General features: G+C 46.3%; 2 protein-coding genes across 3 annotated transcripts; one reads left to right on the forward strand and one right to left on the reverse strand.

The window, feature by feature from the left end:
* Positions 1 to 199: 199 nt before the first annotated feature.
* Positions 200 to 20,574, forward strand: LOC117135909. 2 transcript variants are annotated; one of them, XR_004459066.1, is made up of 12 exons: positions 200 to 859; positions 8,004 to 8,404; positions 14,365 to 14,435; positions 14,670 to 14,767; positions 14,827 to 16,235; positions 16,304 to 16,747; positions 16,851 to 17,423; positions 17,478 to 17,694; positions 17,756 to 17,976; positions 18,039 to 18,208; positions 18,380 to 18,710; positions 19,300 to 19,386. XR_004459066.1 is itself a non-coding variant. In XM_033296475.1 (11 exons), exons 2-11 carry the CDS (start codon positions 8,209 to 8,211, stop codon positions 19,942 to 19,944), a joined length of 4,044 nt encoding a protein of 1,347 aa, XP_033152366.1. In that variant the 5' UTR covers positions 200 to 859; positions 8,004 to 8,208; the 3' UTR covers positions 19,945 to 20,574. The 2 variants fall into 2 exon arrangements, 1 of the variants encoding a protein (XP_033152366.1); XM_033296475.1 differs by lacking the exon at positions 18,380 to 18,710 and having other exon boundaries at positions 19,300 to 20,574.
* Positions 20,540 to 22,513, reverse strand: LOC117135910 (prostasin). The gene is made up of 7 exons (XM_033296477.1): positions 22,305 to 22,513; positions 22,203 to 22,248; positions 22,006 to 22,145; positions 21,380 to 21,943; positions 21,268 to 21,316; positions 21,076 to 21,203; positions 20,540 to 21,023 (listed from the first exon to the last, which is right to left on the reverse strand). The coding sequence occupies exons 1-7, from the start codon at positions 22,507 to 22,509 to the stop codon at positions 20,647 to 20,649; spliced, it is 1,509 nt and encodes a 502-aa protein (XP_033152368.1). The 5' UTR covers positions 22,510 to 22,513; the 3' UTR covers positions 20,540 to 20,646.
* Positions 22,514 to 22,642: the final 129 nt, after the last annotated feature.

Raw genomic sequence — 22,642 nt, forward strand, 5'->3', positions numbered from 1 at the left:
GTAAATTAAAATCACATTTTACACACTAAGCTACCATGTAATTGATTATTCATATTCGTCCAAGCATTATTTTATTTAATATTATCTCCACAATGTAAAAAGACCAAATCAACAAAAATACCATTCAGGTGAGAGCGCTGAGCTCGGGGCTCACCTGCAATCCGCTCCCATCCGATCCAATCCTCAGTTTCGATCGAGACGCACTGGAGTGCGGACGTGTGGTGCGCTTGAGTCTGCGATTTCCTGCTGCGCTTTGCGGTGTCGTCGCATTTTTCGTGCCTTCCGGAGCGTGGATCCCCTGGATTTTTGTGGTCGTTGTGCAAGTGCGCGGCAGTCACGTACAGCCGTTGCAACAAAATACGAGAAATCAAAAACACATCGTAACAGACGAACAAATCCGCCAGCAGTAAGCAAATCAATGTGGCAAATAGTGTACCTTCGATGCGCGCTCGTTGATTGATTAACACATCACCTCCACCTCCCACACAAAGGCAAACGCCGTGTGTAAAGTACTCAGTACTCGTACCTACCTGTAGGTGCAATCCGCTGCAATTGGAATTGCAACTGCGCGGTGTGCATCCCCAGCGGAGAACGCTGAACAAACCAAATAAAAAAGAGTTTAAAGTGCCGCGGCTGCATTGTTTTGACTTTGATCGTGTGTCGTGCTCTCCACCACCCTCATCCGCCATCCGCCATCCGCCCCGTTGCCCCTCGACGCAGCGCGTGCGTGTTGCAACTTTTGATTAGCTTTGGATTCCGATTCGGATTGGGATCTTGCAGTGCTGTGCGCCTGCGTTTTTCGTAACTTATCGCCGCCCACATCTTAACTGGCATTTGCCAGTTCGTTCTCCTCCTTCAGGTGAGTTTCCTTGGAATGCATCCTCCTCGAACTCGAATGCATTTATACAAGCATATTTTGAAAAATTATATAGGATGGATCAGTAAGCCATATGTATGCTTCATAATAGGCAATGTTGTTTTGGAAACAATCCTTTAAATGATATAGCCTTGCTAATATTTTAAGCTTTACCTATTAAGTGGTAAACAATTTCTCGACGTGTAATTATGTGGATATGTGCCTTGCAGGAAGACCAAGAAAGAGAAGCAGCAGGAATGCTCGCTGAATTGGCAATGCACACGGGCGCTTATTTTGGAATTCCCTGCACATGTCGCAGCGGAAGAAGGGAAAAAAGTGAAATTCGCCACGAAGCCTTTGTAATTATAGACACACTCGATTCCATTCGATATGATAGGCACACACTGTGGCAGGCATAATTTATTGCATATTAGCATTTGGCAGCTGACAGCTGCTTTTTGGGATTGTTCCGCGGAGATCGATGTGGGTTGCCAGAACCGAAGCTGCGGCGGCAGATGAGATCACTTCTAAAAAACAATTCCGGGCGAGTCGGCCAAGAATGGCATGAACGCAGAAATCGCGTATACGTTCTGTAAGTCCATTAATCACAGGCAAATAAAAAGAAACGTCGAACTCGCTCTGAGTCACCTGTATTCCAAACTCCGTTGGCGACTTCGACTTCTTAGCTTTCATTAGTCTACCTTATCCAGCAGCGGAATCTAATTAATTCTCCTTTGTTTTCATCACCTCGATAACTGTTTGTCTCCATTCCATTTAAGCCGCTTAGCTAAGTTCCCGGCTAATGGCTGACCCTCTAAGCCAATCAGGCATAGAGCTGGGTGTACTATACATGGAGAAAAATCAGTGTTATTGGTTTCTATTAGTTAAATCGTATGGTTTTACTTGGCTGAGCACTGATCATATTACCTACGTATGATATGCTGGTAAGGGATCTCAAACAATCAACACAAGAACTTGGAATATTTTAAAGGAAGTACATAGCCTAGAAATTATCGCATGTTTAAGATAAATCTCTTCGACATTCACACATCCAACCATGATGATCACCTTGCTGAGTACTATTTTTTATGCGCACTATCGATTTGACCACACAGTGCCGTGTCATGCCGAGATTGGACCGCCGGAGAAACAGAAGCCTAGCCAGAAGTGACCTTGAGGGTAATAACTCCCGCGACTCGCGGCTCTCTTAGTCATGCCCGGAATGCAGCCGAGCAGCATTGGCAGCTGCAAAGGCCAAAACCGGATGGCATCCACCAACATCTAACGTCTAACACAGGCACATGAGCCCGGCCAAGTCTGTGTGAGATTGTGGCAGGCTACCCACACCACGCAGGTTCTCCCTGAGCCTCGTCCCCCATACTATTTTTGGGGGCATTAAAAGCGTATATGCTGGCACTTGGATCAAGCGCTATTATTAACATACTTACACGCTGCGAATTCCATCGCCCAATAAACAAAAAATGCCAATAAGCCCCGAAAAGTAACAGCTTAAAACAAAAACACCATCGGCCAAAACAAAAAACCGAAAGAAAAATCAAAAAGTGAGAATGCGCGAGGGCAAACGAAACCAGAATCAGAATCTGATTCGCCGCCGTTGACGTCGGGCAGGTTTGTCTAATGGTCGTTTCGATGGCGAGGAGGTGGGTGGGGTCCACTCGGCTAAACAAACTGGTTGGTAACAACATATACACGGCACAGGTGGGGGAACCTTGGAGCGCATCTTGACTCTTCAGAAGTAATTTGAACTGTCAAAGTCGGACGAAAACCAATTTGTAATTTGTACACTTGTTCGAAACGAACCTGAACACTTTCGGCCATACCATATACCATATCCATATATGTGTGCCAGTTTTATAACGAATATTTCGCATTCATTTGCCAAATTGTTTATAATGGCAGTTAGTTGAATTTTTTATTGTTTTTATCATTTTGTTTACGCTGCCCCAGCTGTCGAGATGCTGCGCGTTCGTTGCCTAAGTCTTTTGTATTGGGCCCATGTGGATCGCCAGTTGAGCCGCGCGCCGTTCAATGCCGCGCATTTCTGTAAGCAGTCCGTGTAAACGGTCATAATAGCACATCGGATTACGCAAAATGACCGTAACAAAATCAAACAAACACGGCTCGTATACAGCTGGCTTTAATTGACTTTGGAATGCGTAAGGCGTTCGCGGACTGACCTTAGATTTTAATGCTAATTTCTTATGCTGGCCAATTGCTCGCGCACTCATAAAACTCGGCCAGCACGCCCCAAATGACACACAAATGCCTCTGCTGAAAATTAATTTTTCGTATCGATTTTTTGCGAAAGTTATTCTCGCGATTCAGCAAGAAAAGAGAGTTTTGAAGCATTTGCCGTTAACGACTTGCGGGCAAATTTTGTAAAGATTATACACGGGTATTTATGTAAACCTCGAACCGGTTTCTGCAACTCATTAATAAATTAACAGGTGGATGCGACTGCGATTGTGAATCGGGGATGTCATTGCGATCGTCTGACGCCAATCGCTGCGATGAATTTGCACAAAAGTGAAGCCGCGAGAAGGGCGGTCTGAATGCCCCGCGAATGATTTAATGTTTATAAATACGATTTACGAGTCGATCGAATCAATTTTGATGGCCCACGTAAAGTCGTGAATTTAATTTTAGCTAGTGCAAAAGGCAGTCGGTAGGCAATTCCTCGCTTTAGCGATTTAATGTCATTTTACAACCAAATAAAGTAACTTTTAATTAAAAAATATTATAAATAGTTGTCCAGCAGCTGTTGATATCATACATTCTGTAGCGAAGCTCTAAAAGTAATAATGATATGGGAAGTATATATATAATATATTATATATGTTAAAAAGCCCGACAAAGAAGCTCAAACCTACTTGATGTAGGAATTGTAAATTCTTCTTTTTATACACAAATTATCATTGAGTCTAATAAGTATCATTTAGATCTGAATTGCTTTGTGGCTAAATCCGCCTAAGTGAGGGGCAAACAAAAACAAACATAATAAAGCTGTCAGCGATTTTCCTGCACCTCTTGGCCCGTCTGCCTTCTAATAACAAAGGCCCACTCAGCCGAAACGGCCATCATTTAATCTCGGTGCTGGCAGTTTGAAATACGATCTTATAGGCAAAGTTTGCTACGGCTGCGGATACAAGTACTTTGGATGGCTCTCGCCAGTTTAGAGATCAAGTTTAATGGCCATAAAGCGACAGCAAATAAACGCTTGTTTGTTTGTTTGTTAGCTAGTTGGCCGCGGCTTAACCCTTGGATTCACCCTGACCCCACAGGTGACCCCGATCCTCGGAACCCGTGTAGCCCGTTCTTGTGAAAGTCGAAGAAATCCAGAGCCCAACTATGGAATTATTTTAATTTCGGATATACTTATGCCGAAAGCCGAAAGCGAAAGACCCTCGGAGACAAACTGGCTGCACCAGTTGGACGGGATTACACGGTTCCACTATGCTAATCAGCGGAAATTGGGCGCGATGTCAACGTATCGGAAATGTGGGGGTCTGAAATGGTATACATGTATTTGACAGAGCCAAAGATGGTATCATTTGTCAACTTGGTGATGGCTTAATTTTCATAATTGATAGAAAACCATCGAAATTGACTGTTTGTTTGCTTGCGCGGTGCTTGTGTTTGCTTTTCTTCGGTTGCATTCCGCGGCATCCGAGTCGAAATCGAAGGTGAAATAGAAAATAAACACAAGTCAATGAAAAACTTGGATTCGACCAAATCAACTTTCACTGCGAACCGAAGATGTCACCGCCAATGGAATTGATTAATGAGCATTAGCACTTTTAATTTAAAACCAGGAGTCTCTGCTTCTCTTTATATGCATATATGTAGCCATTTAATAGAGTAACTTGCTATCAATGAGCACCACTTTTAGCGAAATATTTCTCTCTGTGCACTCAAGTAATTACAATGAGCCAACTTGGCACACATGTTTGTCAATCACATATTATCGACGACGACTCCTCGTCCAAGTTCGGTGGCGAATTCGTGGTGCGTGACATTAAAGTTGAGAAATTTCGCGCAAATAGAAATCCAAACACGATATGTTTAACTCAAACAGCACAAGAAACAGCACTCGCATAAGCATCATGACGAGATGATTTTCGCACCATACGTACAGCCGCCAGATCTGAGTGGCTCCCATCGAGTAGCCAGTCACATGGACCGTTAGCAGCCGCTGGCCAAAATCCACACATCACCCATACGCCGGGTGGTGCGGTCCGATTCGAAAGTCAGAATGCTAATCATTTTCGGAATGGATTCCTCATTTTATTGAACAATAACATTTGCAAGTATTTCACATTGATAACAATAACTATAAAGCAAATTAATTTCTTTAGTTCTATTATAACTATAGTGCATATTAAGTTTTTATGTGTTGTTTATGGGTGAAGTGTTTTGAGATTGTGTTCTTGAGAACAAGCTCTCTTGACTTAATTGTTACTGCCTGTTATGTGTTTGTCGAATCTGTGCGATGTTGTCTTCCTTGTTACCCCCTCCCTCGGCCGTTAAGTGGTTACACAATCGCCAATGGCCAACTCGGTCCCATTTAAAATCAATTTCGGCTCTTTTACTTAGCCATTTTGTACTTATCCAGCCGAATTGCTGGCTGCCATGTTATTCTCTAATTTGGCTGGCTGGAAATGGAGCGCTCGCGCATAATTCGAGTGGAGTGAATTTGGCCAAGAGTGTGCCGCAGATCGGGGGCTCTAATTTCGGGTCTATTGGGAGCGGCCATAGGCGATACACTTGCCGCCCCAGAGTCCGACTTTGGCCGGGGTCCGATAGCGTCGACTTATCGCCGATCCATTAATAGTTGACTATATTTTGTTTTGGGGCCAGCAACCGGTTTCCGGTGCCCAGCTACACTCACACCAACGGCGACTCAGTCACAGATACATTTACAGCACTCAGATACAAACGTCGGTGGCTGGCGTATTTTGAAAATCGTATCTAAAGACCAACATGAATGAGCTTTTCGAATATTTCGTAACCAGTTGGACTGCATTTTTTCCACTCGCTGTCGCCGTGAATCGAACATGAGTAGCGTGGCCAAATGTTTATGTCCGCAGCTCGGTTGGCCATAATCGATATGTCGTAGAAACCGAGTCAAGTGTTCTTTTCATCCGAAGTGTCTCGCCTCGAGTCGCGTTGAAGACTTCAATTTAATGGCGTGTGAATTGCATTCGAATCTGTTTCGCTTTGGCATTTGCTCTGCGGCCGAGCGGCTCGTTAATTACATCTCAGTTCTAATTAGTGGAAATGCAAAGCACTCGAGAGGCAATTCAATTAAAGTAATTGCTCACCTGAGCCCCTTAAGTCGGCTCTAACTTCCACTCCAGGCTCAAGCGATTTCCCTTAGTCAGTTGGGTAACGAACCTCGGATTTGGCCAACTCATGACAGCCCGGCCAGCCGTCAGTTGGCTCGGCATCACGCAGTTTTCCAGCCCGGAGTTGCCCACTTTTCTTGGCAGCGGCGTCTCCAGCTGGGCGCCATTAGTTTACTTACTGGTCTGCTTTTGCCTCAAATGTGGGAAGATTGGATTGCACAAAGAGCCCGGATCGATTTCAACACCAAGCGGGTCAAACTTTAAGACGGTCATGACAAATTTCTGATTGCGGAGATTACTTATCATTAGCTAATGAACTAAAATGAGATTAAAGTTAAGCTGTGCGGATAGTACTTAGTTTTATATCGTAACTATGTTTTAGAGCTATGTTTTACCTAACTTACTTTTATCGGAGCTATAATTACATTGGCTTGCCCATCAGATATATACGAAATAAGATTTATGTGTGACATTGAATTACCAATTAGTACTTCAACGCATAGTTCTAGCCCAGTTGCACAGTCTGCTCCAGATACTCGACTTATGCGACTCCATTTGCTCGTGTGCGCCGAGTCTTAATTAACATTTTTTACATGCTTTTCGATTTTGTTTTGCTTGGCGACTTCAATGTCAAGCCATGTGGTCGTCACAGTCGATGTTGCTGATGTTGTTACCATTGTGCCGCTGCTCTCAATGCCAGACAGTTGTTGGCCAGGTTCGCTTGGTCTAGAGTAATCAAAACCAAACGAGGCGGTCACCCAAAGCGTCAGCTGCCGCCTCGGAAGTCGTTGCCGCACCGTTATGGCTTATAAAAATGTTTATATATATATGGATGTATACATCTTGAGCAGATATTTCTGGGGGTCTGGCATTGGACAATGAGTCGGTGATTACTGGGTGCCACCGCTGCTTAACTGAACTGAGATGTCACTGGGAAAAGTGGAGCACGGCGCACGGAGTGGAGCGGTGGTCGAGCTGGAGAGGCTGTCCGTTCCCAATTGCGGAGATTCGTGGAGATATTCGCCAATCGGCCAGACCCCGAGACCAACTAACACCAATTGTCGTTGATTTATCTTGGGGCAAGAAAACAGAGATTTCATGCAGCATGCAATTTGCTTGTCAAAACTGTGGCACCATTTTCCATATCCAAACAATTGGCCCCAGCGTGCCACATTTTTACGCCCATTTCAACGCCATTTGTTGTCGTTTAGTCCGGGGGCCACACGAGGAAAAAATAAAACCAATCCCACAGCAGGTAGCTCGGTCCCCTGATTTATGTCGTTTCATTAGACAAGCTTTTTTGGCGGACTTTGGCTCTAGAAACGCCAAGAGCAATGCCCAAGCAGCTAAGTATCGAAGTATCTCATAGTTTTGGAGCTCGGCTCGGCTTTGGGGGCAGCTGTCATTGGCTTTGATTAGTTTGTTGAACGCGGCAAGACCTTCGATTTCACTCGCTGTCGAAGGCGTCGGACAGCCACACATATCCACATATTAATTCCGATCGAGCATTGAACCGCACTTCACGAGGATCACTTCGATGTATCTGCCTGTCACACTGGAAATCTGCGAGAAAATAAAAGAGAAACGTATGCATCTTTCGACACTTTCGGCGAAAAGAAACTTTAATGGGCCTGTGGGAAATTTCCTTGTCATTGTTTGGGCCAATGCAAGAAATCATTTTCACAGATTCATCTGCCAGATACTCCAGCTCCAGTCCCCAAAAGTTTTGCAATTCTTGGCTAATAAATATCTGTCTATATCTGTTTATTTCCCTCCTTCAGAGTCAACCGTTGCCGGCTGAGATGTGCGTCCAATTTGTGGCGAAATTAATTATATAATTTCCAAAACACCGCCAAAATCCCCGTAAAAATCAATTGCACAAAAGAAGAGAAAGAGAAGCGCTTCAATAAACACGCCGAGCGGTGCTAATGCGAAAGGAAACTCCCCGACAATCGCCGAAAATTGTAAAGAAATAAATTATACAAAATGTCTATACAAAGCACAAGACATTCGCCATTCGCCTGGACCGCAAGAGCCCTGCTGCTGCTCGCCACCTGGTGCTGCTACCTCGGATACCTGGGATCGGAGGCCCATGTGGCCCTCACCTATCCACCTGCCCGCAAATTCAACCTGGACTTTTTGGACAATGCGCGAACGAAGGCGCCATGTGGCATGCCGAAAGGTGAGTGTTTTCCGGGGAGTTTTGTTTGCTGAATTTTGAATAGCCTAAAAGGGGGTAAAAGTACACTGATAAATAATTTGAAAATCCACTTAGATTGGTGGTATTTCGTTTTAAAAAGCTTTGCTCTTATAACACTATACTTTAGATAAGTCGAACTGTCTGTTACTGCAAATCTAATAAATCTAAAAATAAGTTGGAATGTGTTAATCCGTGCTAAATTCATAGAAATGTGGCACGAAAATTATTTCATTAATTCGAAACACAAATATTTATCACTTCATCAAAGCTGCAATACAGGTAACTTATATGAGCTCGATAAAAAGTGATTAAAATGTAGTTCGTGGGAAATAAGGCAGCTGAATCGGGCCCAGATGCTCAGAAAGTGCATTTCCCAATTGCCAATTGTTGGCCAACTTTTGTTGGCTTACTAGCTCGTCTGCCAGGCACGCTTTGAATATAATATTATGGCTTATTACGGCTGGTTATGTGCGCTTTGTTTGCCGACTGTAATTGGTCAAGCACGTTCAATTCACACATACAGCTGTAGGAAAACAGTGCGTTTCATAAGCTTAAGTAAGAGTTTAGATATGGATCGGAAATGCTGTGCAGCATATGCCTTAAATGACAATATATAGAGCTGATCGTTCATAATTTTGTCTAAAAATCTGTCCAAAACTGGATGCATGTTAAGATGGTATCAAACCACAGTGCTCCACGAGCTGAGGCCTTGAATCCATGGAAATGATATCGATTCATGTCACTCGAGCGAGGCTGCTAATGACTTACAGCTGTGAAACGCACTGCACGCTGGCTAAATGTATTCATAATTCAGAGACGTGCAGTTTGCGGCTGAAAACTGAAAACTTTTGCTTCTGCACTCGCTTGCATAATGTGCATATGCATATGCTTATGCTCCGTTGTTATTGTTATTGTTATACTTATACTTATATGCCATACATGTTGCTCAATGCAGCTGGCTGTTGTTATTGTTAACTCTGCTGCAAAGTGTTACCAATTAATTTGCATATCGCGAGCGGGGAGAAGCAACTCGACCGCCATTCACTTGCTCGCAGGTGAGTGGGGATCCACTGTGCAGCGGGCAAATAAATTGGGTCACACAAATTATGAGCATTACGATTATGATATGATCGTTGGGTCTTCGAGCTCTTATGCACTTTCGAAAATAAATTAAAATAACACCTTTGATTTCAAGGGGGCTGGGGGTTTTTCTTCTCTCTTTTTCGGTGTGTCTGTGTTTTTGGGATAGTCCCAATGATACTGTTTGCATATCAATTATAGACACTCGGAGCCGACAATTGCCTTGAGTTGGTCGGTAATTGGCAACTGGCAACTGGCGGCAACTGGCGACTGGAACACGTGTGCCGCATCAAAATGCCAAATCAATTTCCATGGATATGTCCATAAAGTATGGCTCACACACTCGAATAATGTGCATACATTGTGTACTGCAGAGTGTACAACCCGTTGAGCGACATTTTTGTGCGCAGCTCTTTTGCCCATATTTTTGTTTTCGTTTTCAATTTCGTTTGCAGTTTCATTTCGCTTTGTTTTGCCCGCTTTTTTAATTATATATACGCGCACACATTGCGTATACGCAACGTGGGCAACGGCGGCACGTTTAACCCATTTTGGGGCATGACAACTTTTGCCTTCGCCTGCGGCTGCTGTTCGCTGATTTCTGTTTGCTGCAGCTTGCCAAACGCGTCTCGAGCTGGCCAAAAAGCAGGTCTTAGCCATGGCAACTGCAACTGCAACTGCGGCTTGGGCCGCTCCAGCTCACTGGCCGCCTTGATGATGATGTATGCGCCGACGAGAGGCAAAGTGGAATGCAACATGCTGCAAGTGAAAAACTTTCACTTGTGCATTACGGCACACAGAAGTCGCCGGGGGCAGAGCGTGTTGATTGGCGAGTGGCGACTTATTCCGGCCACCATCCGCGATTACGGCATGACGAAAATGTTGACAACTTTATCTATGGTGATAGATAGAATAACTTTCCATAAGGAAGGATCAGCAAACAAATTTGCAATTTACAGTAATGTATCCAAATACAACTGCTTTAAATGTTTAAAACCTAGTTCATCTAGTTCCACGATCTATCTGCAGATGGGTCGCTGCATGCAGATGTATCTGCAACCGACAGTGACAACCAAATGGGGCTGAGGTTGTTTTGCTGCTGCTGCCCTTTCTATCACCATCATCATCGGCGACTGGCAACTGTTTCACTGGCCTACAAAAACGCAGGGATTGGAATGGGGACCGACTGACTGACTGCTGACCTCTGCGCAGCGTCTTGCATCTTGTTTGCATTGCGCCGGCCCCTCTCGAATCCATTGCAGCCTCTCAAATCTAATCCATCTCAATTTGTTCGTGTTTGACACTCTTTTCCACAGCCTTTGTCTCAGTGTCTGCTGGCACACGATTTGTTTTGGTTTGGCTTTGTTTTCATGTTTCTTCTTCATGGCTTGTAATTGTCTGCTGGCGTGCTGAGTGCGCTGGAATGGAGGTCAAGTTGTGGTCGCCTCTTGTGTCACATGTCGGCAGATGCCAGCCAGCGAGCATTGGTTAGGCAATCCGGCACTCCAGCCATCTAGCCATCCAATGGAGTTGACACAACATCGGTTCCGATAATTAGAAGAGCAATCAGCTCAATGCAAATGTCAATTAGTCAGCCGCAATCGCAGCAACCGCAGCCACCGACTTGAGCAACATTCAATAAGCTCCGAAAGAGATTTATCTTCGCAGTTGTCGCGACTCGCGACAGAAACCGATGCCCATTTATCACTGCAAACTGCGGCCGAGCTCATATTTTAGGCTAAATCCTGCAGCGAAATGCCGCATTGTGAACCATTCAGAATATCAATGAGAGCGCCGGTCATAAATGACATTTAAGCCGTCGACACGGACATCGCTACGTATACGTAATATTGCTGGGGAATGCACAAGTAGCTCCAGCTCCACGAGCACAGAACGAGCTCACACACTGCAATGTATCTGCACCCCAGTGCATGTGGAGCCATAAATACCAACCGGCAAGTGGAGTGGACTGTGGGGCCAAGTGTGGAGCAGTGGATCGGATCGCAATGGATTGGATTGGGCTGGATCGGAGCGGGTCGGTCGGAGGCCTCCTAAGGGGCTGGCCGAGACAACGTCACGAGCAATTAACTAAAGCGAAACTCCTTGACCACAGTAGCAGTAGCTACAGCACAGGGAATGCAAATGGTGCACAGTGCAAAAAAACGCCTGCTTATAATTGGATTTTGGACGATTGCATTTACTTAAATCGAATCAATCTATTCCGGATTCAACATTCCGTATGACTTAGGTTTTGTGCTCCGTGCAACTGCAGGAGCTGCCATAGACGTCAGCCACTTGGTCAGGTTTGTTTGCGGCCGTCGAACGGTGGCAACCAACTGCCTGTGTAGGGTTGCCAAAGCGAAATGAATTTTATGGCACGTTACTTATGCCACCGCGCACGCCCCTCCCCCTTTGTGGCGGCAAGAAATGCTGAAATTTATGGCCCTCCGCGGCGCAAGCGCAACGCTTCGTTAGCCGAGGCAAACGCTGTCTGGCAGTGTATTTGTCAACCTTTCGCAGTGCACCCTGTACAGTACAGTGTCCGCAAGGCGGAAGTCTTTGTTTGCGGCTTCGTGAGAGGCGGCGACCATATTTGGCTGTTGATTTCTTCTTTTCTGCTCACTTGCTCCTGTAGTTGGCCCCATGCAATTAGAATGCATGCAAGCGAACATTCTTCTATCAACAACAGCAAATTGCCTTGCGGGGGGAGCAGCGCTAGGAAGCGGATGGGGGAGAGCATGATGTAATGCCACCCATTAAAAAATACCCACCGGGCTCTAATCCACCCAAGTCCAGAGTGATGAGTTCCAGAAAACTGCTGCTCTTTGTAGCTCTCTATATTGGCGCACATCTAAGCAAAGGATTTGGCCAACCGTTAGTGGTAAGATATAAATATGATGATTATATTATTTCCTATAAAAACACCACTATTAGGCCACCGAAATTCAATCAGCACTAAGCCCGACAGCCCCTCCCTCCGTCGATCGATGGAATTCAGTTTATGATCAAATTAGCCAAGTTTCCAATCAATTATAAACCGATTTCACGCGCATCTCCGCCGGAGATGGGGCGGTCAGTCAAGGCGGCCCCGACCGATTTGAATCCAGCGGCCGAGCGGGACGGACTTTCGAAATGGCCAGACGTCGCCGGCGAGTTCAAGCTCAACCAGCACACAGATACAAAATTTGAACAGCCTCCAAAAACAAAACGCAAAGGTGAACAACTTTCGCGGGCCTGCTCATGGGAAATATGACGAAGTAGAAGCGAAACACGAAAAGGCGTACAACATATTGACCAGGCAGCTTCGAACGATCGGTTCGAACCATGGGAAACGAAAAAAGTAACCGAAAAACACCTGCTAATTTGGTGCATGGATGGATTCAGATGCGATTCCGATTCGGATTCAGATACAGGTCCGAGCAGCTATGGCTTGCCGCCCCTTTTCGAGCATAATTTGTCTGTTGTTTCGATTTATTAATGGGAACACTTGATTTATCCACCGATAGTCGCTTAACCCATTTCTCGATCTGGTTTGGCCGCTTTCCGTTTCGAGTCAAAACAAAGCGAAATCGGGCTGAGTTATGGGAAGCTGTGTGAGGTCTGCGGCCCGTCAGGTGCAATCAAATGTTGAGAATGCACTGATCCGCATTCGATTCAAACTGATTTGCATTTCCCAGTGGCCCAGAAAACCAACAAGGGAAGCCCAGTTGGTTTCCAGCTGAGTGGAGCTGATTTCCTCCGCTGGTTGCGCAATAGAAACCAAGAGTTTTGTTGCCAAGAACGAGCTTCTGACCCACAAATGGCGTTAGCTGGTTTCGATGTAGAGTCAGAACCATCCAATACCCTGAAAAAGGAACACAGAAAATGTGGTTGTCAGAGGAGCTTTAAGTCGTGGGTTAGACAAAACCACTTGGCGTCATGTCCATCGCTTCAGATGTCGTTTTATGCCCATATTGGGATGACCAACTGCCAGTCGCACGACCATTGAACAGCTATCGAGTGATTCAAGTGGTCAGCCGTTTTTATGTTCCCAGCCTCCTTGAGTTTGGCTAACCTGGCTGCGCGATCTCGTGCCAGCAGCAGTAATCATAATTTTCAGCTTCCTTATTGGCCAAGACAAACGCGGGGACATCGGAAAAGTGACACTCCTCCTTTCGCTTTCAGAGATCGAGCTTCGCTATAAACGTTTAATGGCCTCAATTAGCGACTCGATCGCCGTGTATTGGCTGCCAAACGATGTGCGAGCTGGGCATTGATAGCTCCTCATGTCCATCTGGACACAGAGAAAAATGTTTGTGAAGTTGGTCAGTAAGGCATCTGTAGGATAGCTCTCTGTAGGATAGTTCTTCCTCAAGAGTTCCATTGAAAACTGCGGGAATGCGCACTGAATTTCATTAATATTCCTTCGGTTTTATGGATGAAAAACTCTAGGCTAGTATTTTTTTTTGCTAGTGCATGCTGGCCCTCTTGAAGAGCCCCATTCATCCTCTACTTTTTCACAGCTGGTCAGCGAAGATTACCGCATGGCTCTTATGCAACAGACGAGTATGAAATTTGTCTGGGCAGGCTCACAAAGATGTTGGGGCTGGGTCTATGCACATATGGGTGCTTATATCTACCTGGTGCATACTGGCATTCCAGCTCGTCAGCTGGGCTGTCATGCACAATTTGCTGAGGGAGTTTGGGTACACAAGATGCAGGTGTACTCGATGCCTTTCAATGCAGAACCAGTTCGATACCAGGGGGAGTGGATTTAATTATCTATGTGACGGGATCTGGGCAAATAGATGGCCGTGGACGACTCGACGACTGTCACATGTAATCACCGGCCCACTGAACACGCTCTGGTTTCCTAATTTCAGGCTCCATCCGCACATCGCTGCTCTCCGGCACGCAGTTCAACGTCACCTGGCATTTGGCCTATGCGCACAAGGTAAGATGGATCTGCGGCAATGGGAGCCGACACGCCCCTTGGGGTGCCTATTCCATCTGCAAGGGCTAATTAGCCGAGAATTCATTCTCGAACGATTGCCTCACATGCACGCAGTCAAAGTCAAGCCCCGAGACTCGAGATTCCCATGTTTGCCTGACTGCACGACACCGCATCACAAGTTCTCAGTCATTGTTTTGGCGCAACCATATTAATAATTATCATCCACTTTTCCAGGGCGGTTTTCGTTTGCAACTTTTGGATGCCCTCGATCGACCTGTACTGGACCTAACGCCACATGTAAACAACTCCGAGTTTGTGAGCACTGATGTCACGTAAGTATTATCCGGAGGACTTTTTATTATGGGATATTAGATGACCTTCCTCTTTATAGTGCCCAGTCTTACCAAGTGAAGATTCCGAACGACTTTGAATGCTATAACTGCACTCTGCGGCTGCTTCGTCAGGCAGATGAATGGACCACCAGCTATCGCTTCTGGTCCTGCGCCGATGTGGACATCAAGCTGCGAAAGGACTTCAAGGAGACCTGTTCAGGCAATGGCAAATACTTCCCCTCGCGGTGCAAGTGCGACAAGAACTTCTATGGCCCGCAATGCCAATACAAGGATGAGTGCTCTGCCGACTCCGATTGCGGCGTCCAGGGCAAGTGCGTGGAACTGGGTGGAACCTCGCTGCCTAAGAAACAATGCTACTGCAACTTCGGCTGGTTCGGTATTGGATGCAGCAAACGGTCGCCATACAAGAGCACAAGCCTCGACCTCTCCTCGTATTCCAAAAAGGAGCTCTCACCTGACTACCACGTCTACTGGAGGCTGCTTGAAGAACAGAAGGAGATCGAGATGGTACTTAAGGTCAATGGTACATCTTGGGTCGGCCTGGGCTGGAGACCACGTGGAATGACACCGGAGTGCAAGAACTTCCCGCTGATACGGGACATCGGAGATCTGACCACAACATTGGAGGCCTCTGCTCCGGAACCCAAGAGCGAACCGGAGCCCAAGAGCGAACCGGAACCCAAGAGTGAACCCGAACCTAAAAGCGAACCTGAACCTAAGAGCGAACCGGAACCTAAAAGTGAACCTGAACCTAAAAGCGAACCTGAACCGAAGAGTGAACCGGAACCCAAGAGCGAACCAGAGCCCAAGAGCGAGCCGGAGCCTAAGAGTGAACCCGAACCCAAGAGTGAACCGGAGCCCAAGAGTGAGCCCGAACCTCAAAGCGAACCAGAACCTAAGAGCGAGCCGGAGCCTAAAAGTGAGCCCGAACCAAAAAGTGAACCGGAGCCTAAGAGTGAGCCGGAGCCCAAGAGCGAACCACAGCCTAAGCGATTAGCCGAGCTTAGGGCCGCACCAGAGCCACAAAGTGAGCCTGAGCCTAAGAGCGAACCGGAACCCAAGAGCGAGCCTGAGCCCAAGAGCGAACCGGAACCCAAGAGCGAACCTGAGCCCAAGAGCGAACCGGAACCCAAAAGTGAACCAGAACCCAAGAGTGAACCGGAACCCAAGAGCGAACCAGAGCCGACAAGCGAGCCTGAACCAAAGAGTGGACCAGAACCCAAGAGCGAACCTGAACCAACAAGTGAACCGGAACCCACAAGCGAACCGGAACCAACAAGCGAGCCGGAACCCAAGAGCGAACCGGAACCGAAGTCTGAGCCGGAGGCCCAGAGTTCAAAATCCAAGAGAGTTGCAGGAGATTTTGCCAAAAAGGGTGTCTCTTCAGTTTCTACAAGTGTTTCATATCGCGTTAGCACCAAGTCAGATCGCCAACGTCGTGAAGCTGGTAAGGATCGAACATATCAATGATCTCCGGATATCTCTATTAATCTATTATCCTTCATTGATTTACAGACTCACCCAAATACCGTCTAAACCCCTACACACCACGACATGATTTCAATGGAATGGACTGCACGGACATCGTGATCGGAGCAGCCCGAGGAATGGCCAGCAGAGTGGGTGACTACTACAGCCGTGATCGATCGACGCCCCACAACGACGAGTTCTTCGGCGGCAAGTCAAACCTGGCCTTGGGAACGGGCTTTGAGGAGAATGGCGTGACCACGATAATCTTCCGCAAAAAACTGGTTGCGAATGAGCCCACCGATCACACTCTAGACGATGCGCTCACCCATGTGATTTGGGCCAAGGGTCAGGAGCCGGAAGCATATGTGCATGTGCCAGCCTCTGGGCTGGAAACGCAGACCGCAACTGTCAAAAACTTCTATCAGCAGGATGAACTAAAATACCACGGACACCAAATGCAGCGAGGAGTCACCCAGATCAATTTCTTCGGTAAGTAATCTACAAATTTCGGCTTTAAAAAGATTTCAAAATGTATATATTAATTTCAAAGATATAATTGCAACTTTTCTAACTTGTACCCATGTTTGAACAGAAAAAGAAAAGTCAGCCACGAGCACAGACCGGAACGATCTGGGCACCAATGTGCTGGATAACGATTGCTATGGTCATTGGAAGTATCCGTCCAACTGCTCTCCCCAGGAGCACACCTGCGAGTACTACGCCAGTTGGGAGACGGTCGGAAAGGGTGACGAGATGCGTTGGCACATTGAAACGTCGAACACGCAGACCTGGACGGGAATCGGTTTCAGCGATGATCAGCGTATGTCGCAGACGGATGCGATCATTGGCTGGGTGGACGGACGCAGCGGAAGACCCTTCCTCATGGACACCTGGGTGCTAGGCTACGCTCCGCCGAAACTCGATGATCGCCAGGACATCTACAATGCATCAGGACGCATTGAGAAGGGTGTGACCATTCTGGAGTTCAATCGCAAGCGGGTCAGCAATGACGAACAGGACTTGTCCTTCACGGACGACCACTGCCTCTATCTATTCTTCCCGGTTCTGGGCGGTGCATTCAATGTGGTGAACAAGAAGATCCGCAAACACGAGCAGGTTCCTCCAATCTCTTCTCAGCGCGTCTGCATTAAGTCCTGTGGCAAGGGTAAGGGATCAATTAAGATACAAAGATGGCTATACTAATTCTGATCTTCAATAGAACTGGAGTCCGTCTTTGTGGGCACCAGCACTCCGGCTCCAAGCCGTCTTGTTTACGCCGTGGCCGTTAAGCTGATGAACCTGGGCGAATCCTATGAGGCGCCAAAGCCGGGAACCGTGGAGTTCAACAATCTGGCGGCAACTATTTCGGATTCGTTCAATGGTATTCTAAGTCCGTTGACTGGTTACTATAAAACAGAGATTCTGGGCTTTGAGAAGTAAGTTTTATCAATATAATACATAAAGTAGAAGTTGATTAATTGGTTTACGTTTTATCAGGGAGGGCAGCACCATGGTGGCCAAGGTCCAGGCCATGTTCGACAAGGCGGATGTGGAGAAGAAGCACGCCTTAGAGACCAACGAGGTGGACAAAACCAGCGAGGCAGCAGCACAGAAGAACGCCGATGTGATTCGTTCGGCTCTGAAGGATCAGGTTGCCACCGGTCGAGTGGGCTCTCTAACGGTGGATCCTCAGTTCTTGGACTTTGAGGCATTGGAATGTAAGATCTGAAGCGTGCAATACAATGCTCCCATGAGCTAACCTACTATGTTTCTCGTGTAGACAAGAGCTCCTCCGAGCCCAATGCCAAGGAGACACTGCTCTCCTTCTTCGATCTTTCCGAGACACGTTTGTACATCGTCCTGGGACTGATTGCGGCCCTGGTGCTCATCGCTTTGATCCAGGCCTTCTGCACCATTTGGAAGACATCGCGAAAGAGCAAGAACACGAAGGTGAGTGATATGTGTGATGAGTGATCATAAAAGGTCAGCATAAGCCTCTTCGACACAGAGAAAATCGGTAGTTGTGGACAGTAAGTTTAAGATTTTACTTCTCAGTGTCGAATTGGCTTCTTTCATTCCTTTCTTATTAATCTTTCCCCATTGAAACCGTGTCGTTCAAAGCTGGTTTACGTGATTCCCGAAGAGTGGCGCATGTACCAACAGCGACAGCACCAGCGCTACTATCAGCCCTCTAGCGATCTATAAAAGACTCACTCTACAAATTAAATTCAGATCAGATCAGATCAGATCACATGTACGCCCTAGACATACTGCCCTACTGCCCGATCCACCTGTAAACCGAGCGTCAGCTACAACTACCTTAAGCGCATTTACGTGTTAATCCGAACCGAACCCATCTTGTAGTTAGTTTAAGTACCGGAAACCTCTTGATCATGTACTGTATCTGCGTCTGCGTAGGTGCCGCGTTTATCAAAATTCAATAACTAAATCGGTAATTTGAAACTCTATTTATTTTCTGTGGTATCTGTTGTTGTATTAACCTTGTCACCTAACCCACCACCCCGCCTCTCTGGACGGTAATCTCAGAACTGCTTCTCTTTCTGCGACTGTTACTTAACCCATTTCTGTGTTTCCAGTTCTATCTAATTAACATCTATTTGCATTTCCCTTCATTTGTGTGCGGGTTCTCTTGACCAGTCAGCATTTGATATGTGCTATGAAAGACCCCAAAAATGTTGGGCAATTGGAATCTTTGAAACCCTCTGCTCTCTAAATCCTCTGCTAGATCCCTAGAACACTTCACCGTATATTAACCATACACTCTGTTTTGAAAGAATCTCCTCCTGCATCTTGGTTTTAGGATTTTATTTTCGGATTAAGCGATGGCACCTTTGCAGAACAGTTAAGAACCCCTATTATTTTCCGATAAAGATTTCATGATAAAATGTTGTTGTCTGCGTTGTACATGGTTCACCCAACGATTCCGAAATTCCCACACCAATTGCTGACTGGCTGAGTTAATTGATGGAAACCCACCGAAATTTCAACTAAATCACGCTAAAATCTCATTGTACTTGCAGGAGAAACTTATCCAAAACTCACCCTGGAAGGAGTTCGCCTCCAACACCAACTATGCCTTTGACCCTTATGGCGAAACGGAGGAGAAGAACATTACGAACAGCAGCTCGGGCAAGGAGAAGGCTCGCAACCGCCATCAGTCGACCACGAGCAGCCAGCAGACGACACTTCCCATGTCCCATTCGCCCACCAGCAAGTCACAGATGTACTACGAGAGTCCGAACGGCCAGGGCAAAAGCTCCAATGGCAACGCCAGTCGGAGCAACGGACGTGTCACCCAGGAGAGCAGCGTCGGAGGAGCACCCTATTCCCGGAGCTCCTATGCGGAGCGAGCCTACTCCCTGCCGCGGCAGGCGCATCAGTACCAGCAGAGCCCGGCCAGCATGCAGCCCTCGGGTTACTACACCCACGACAGGCGGGCCGCGCGCCAAGGAAGCCGGGATAGGGAGCGCGAGCGAGAGAGGGAGGAGGAGCGGCGCCAGCGCCAGGACCGCGATCGGGACTCTGGCTACGACCGGTCGCGTGACGATCCGCGACAAAACGGTGGATCCGATACGCCCGACTTCTACTTCATGCCCTCGCAGCGCAAGTATTCCGGGGAGGTGGTACGCGTCTATGTGGACTACAACAAGGATCCGAAGCACTAAAGCTCAAAACACACATCCGATTATTTAATGCTCGCCTTAAGTTCTACCCCCACTCCGTTTCGTCCCACACAAACAAAATATTAAGTTTGTCAATTGGATCGTTGGTCTATTAAAGATAAGGATGCGTAACGCTCAACAGTTTTAAAAATAATCACAAAAATTGTTTGGTTTTTCCATACATAATGTGCTTAAATGAATTATTCCAAGCTGACCCTTGTTTAAAAAGCAGCCAATTGACCTCGATTCGACTCTTATCTGTGCACTCTTGTTTCCATTATGAGCCCTCTCCTTAGTTTCGATTTTGCCATAACGCAGTTGCGCTGCAGCTGCGTTTCCAGGTGCGCAAGCTTTACCACAAAACGCAGAACGCATGATTCCACAACTTAGTGAATTGTAAATATTTTGAATAGGCATTAATGCTCTTGCAACGAGAACGAGAAACAAATCCAAGCCACACAAATCACACAAAATTAAAAATTATATAGCAAGCTTTGCAGTTAGGTACGTGCATACATAATGTTTTCGCATTGTCTTATCGTAAATGTGCAAAGAAACATAGTCACTGTATTTAATCAAATTAAATATACGCATTAAGTACATATAAATAAAGTTAAGTACATCCAAAATGAACTGTCGCATTTATTAATTATATAATTTTTGGATTATATGTTCGGCTAGCGCATATCGAGTTGATCTCTAAAGTTAGTTAATCCTAATTGCATTTGCAATCCATTCCGATAACTTCATAACGTTTGTGAAGACGTACACACCATTTGAAGAATCACTGACGATACCAAACAGAACCAACATTATCTTCCCCGAGTTCGTTACCTTCTTCCCCAGTATGTAGCTACCGCTTCCAATGCGGCTCATTCTGTTAGGAGGTTCGACGCACAGTTTATTCCACTCAATTCGTCTCTGGATTCTTTCTGAGCATTGGTGAGGGTTTCCAAGGGCCACACTGACATCATATATGCGTCTATGAGTGGGCGCATCGAAGAACATGGTGAAGGGTGGAGTAGACGCGGCCCTCTGTTGGTCTACTACATTCGCCAGCATACATATGGGTTTCATTCCGGCTGCGAAGCCAGAGTTTAGTGATCGACATAAACTATGAATATCAAAAGTTACCTGGGCTTCCACGGGTCGCCACGGGGCGATTAAGCTTAAGCAACGCTACATCATTTTGATCGTTCGGTAAGACGCTGAGCACACTATACACCTCGTAGAAATGCGTCCTTCCCTTCACAAATACCCTCCTGTTGGTTAACTCAAATACATTGTTAGTTTCGATTTAAAGTGCACCATTCCGAGAGCACCTACAAGTTTGATGGGTTCCTTGGCAAGCGTTCTGCATTGGTTAACACGAACTCTGGAAAATATTATTATCGTTATTGCCAAACATTTTGCTTTCTAAGAATGCAGAAATACGCACGGTGTGTTATGAAGATGCCCTGAGCCCGAAAATTGAGTCCATAAATATCTGCCTTCAAATTCGCAGCAATGTTGGCGCCGCCACAGTCGTTGTACAAAAACACATCTTGCTGCTGGGGTTTAATTTTGGGGACGGGTGATGACTGTGGTTCATCCTCGGTATAATGCCTTTCTATTGTCGTCTTAATCCAGTCCGCATAGCTCATCACATCGACATACACTCCCAGTCCATCGCAGGTACTTTTGCCAGCGCTGATGATCCCGAACTGAACTTCCCGATCGCCGACTTCGCGAATATTCACATTGTTTGTCAGCGGACCACCAGAATCGCCTTCACAGGTGTCTCCGAGAGGTGCACCAGCGCATAGCTGTTTCTCACTGAGATAAACTGACAAATCCACTTCGCACTCTTTTCGATCAAAATTTTTAAGGGTGATGGTCTGGAGAATATCGGTTTCCTTGCGTCCGCGTAAGAATCCCCATCCAAAGGCTTTGAAGGTCGACACGTTGCGCATTTGGTTGGCCAGACTCTGGTTCAAAACGATGCAGATTGGACGAATATGGGCTGGAAATAGTAATGTATGGTTTATAACACTTCCTGGGCGGTCGAATTAATCAATCACGTGCCATTAAAGATTACGTTGCTGGACAGCTTGAGCAGGCCAATGTCATTTTCAAAAGAAGAACGCCCGCCGAACATTAGTTTTTCTATGACGTCTCTCCGAACTTCAGGATGACTCTTATGGTAGGCACCCAAACCAACCGATCTGTTACGACGGGAATGAGAATTATCTTAATTTCACAGTAAATCAAATTATACTCACAGGACGTCCTGGCCATGTATGCAATGCGCAGCTGTTAAAACGAATCCTAAGAAAGAAATATTTGTATTATTAATTAATCTTGTTCCGTTGAAATGTACAAACGCTTATGAATCAGCGTGCCGCCGCAGATAAAATGTGTCTTATTGTTTACAGCTGCCATCCAGGCAGAATGATGAAATGCGGCATTATACCCGCCACTGATTTTGAGTGCGATATGGTTTCCACAGCGCGGTTCCAAGAAGATCGAAGCAGCCACATCGCTGAGGAACCAAAAAACGAAGGCAATCCAAGCCAAACGTGTCTGCATCTCATGAGATGTTCGAATGAAATAAGTAGAAACCTTAGCATGAGTACCATAGCAAGTATTTCATACAAAAAGAAACCCTTATCATCAAGTTCAGTACACATTCTTCGCGTGAAGTAAAAAAAATACACTTTTT

This window comes from Drosophila mauritiana, chromosome 2R, assembly GCF_004382145.1.
Source record: "Drosophila mauritiana strain mau12 chromosome 2R, ASM438214v1, whole genome shotgun sequence".
Taxonomy (NCBI): Eukaryota; Metazoa; Arthropoda; class Insecta; order Diptera; family Drosophilidae; genus Drosophila; species Drosophila mauritiana.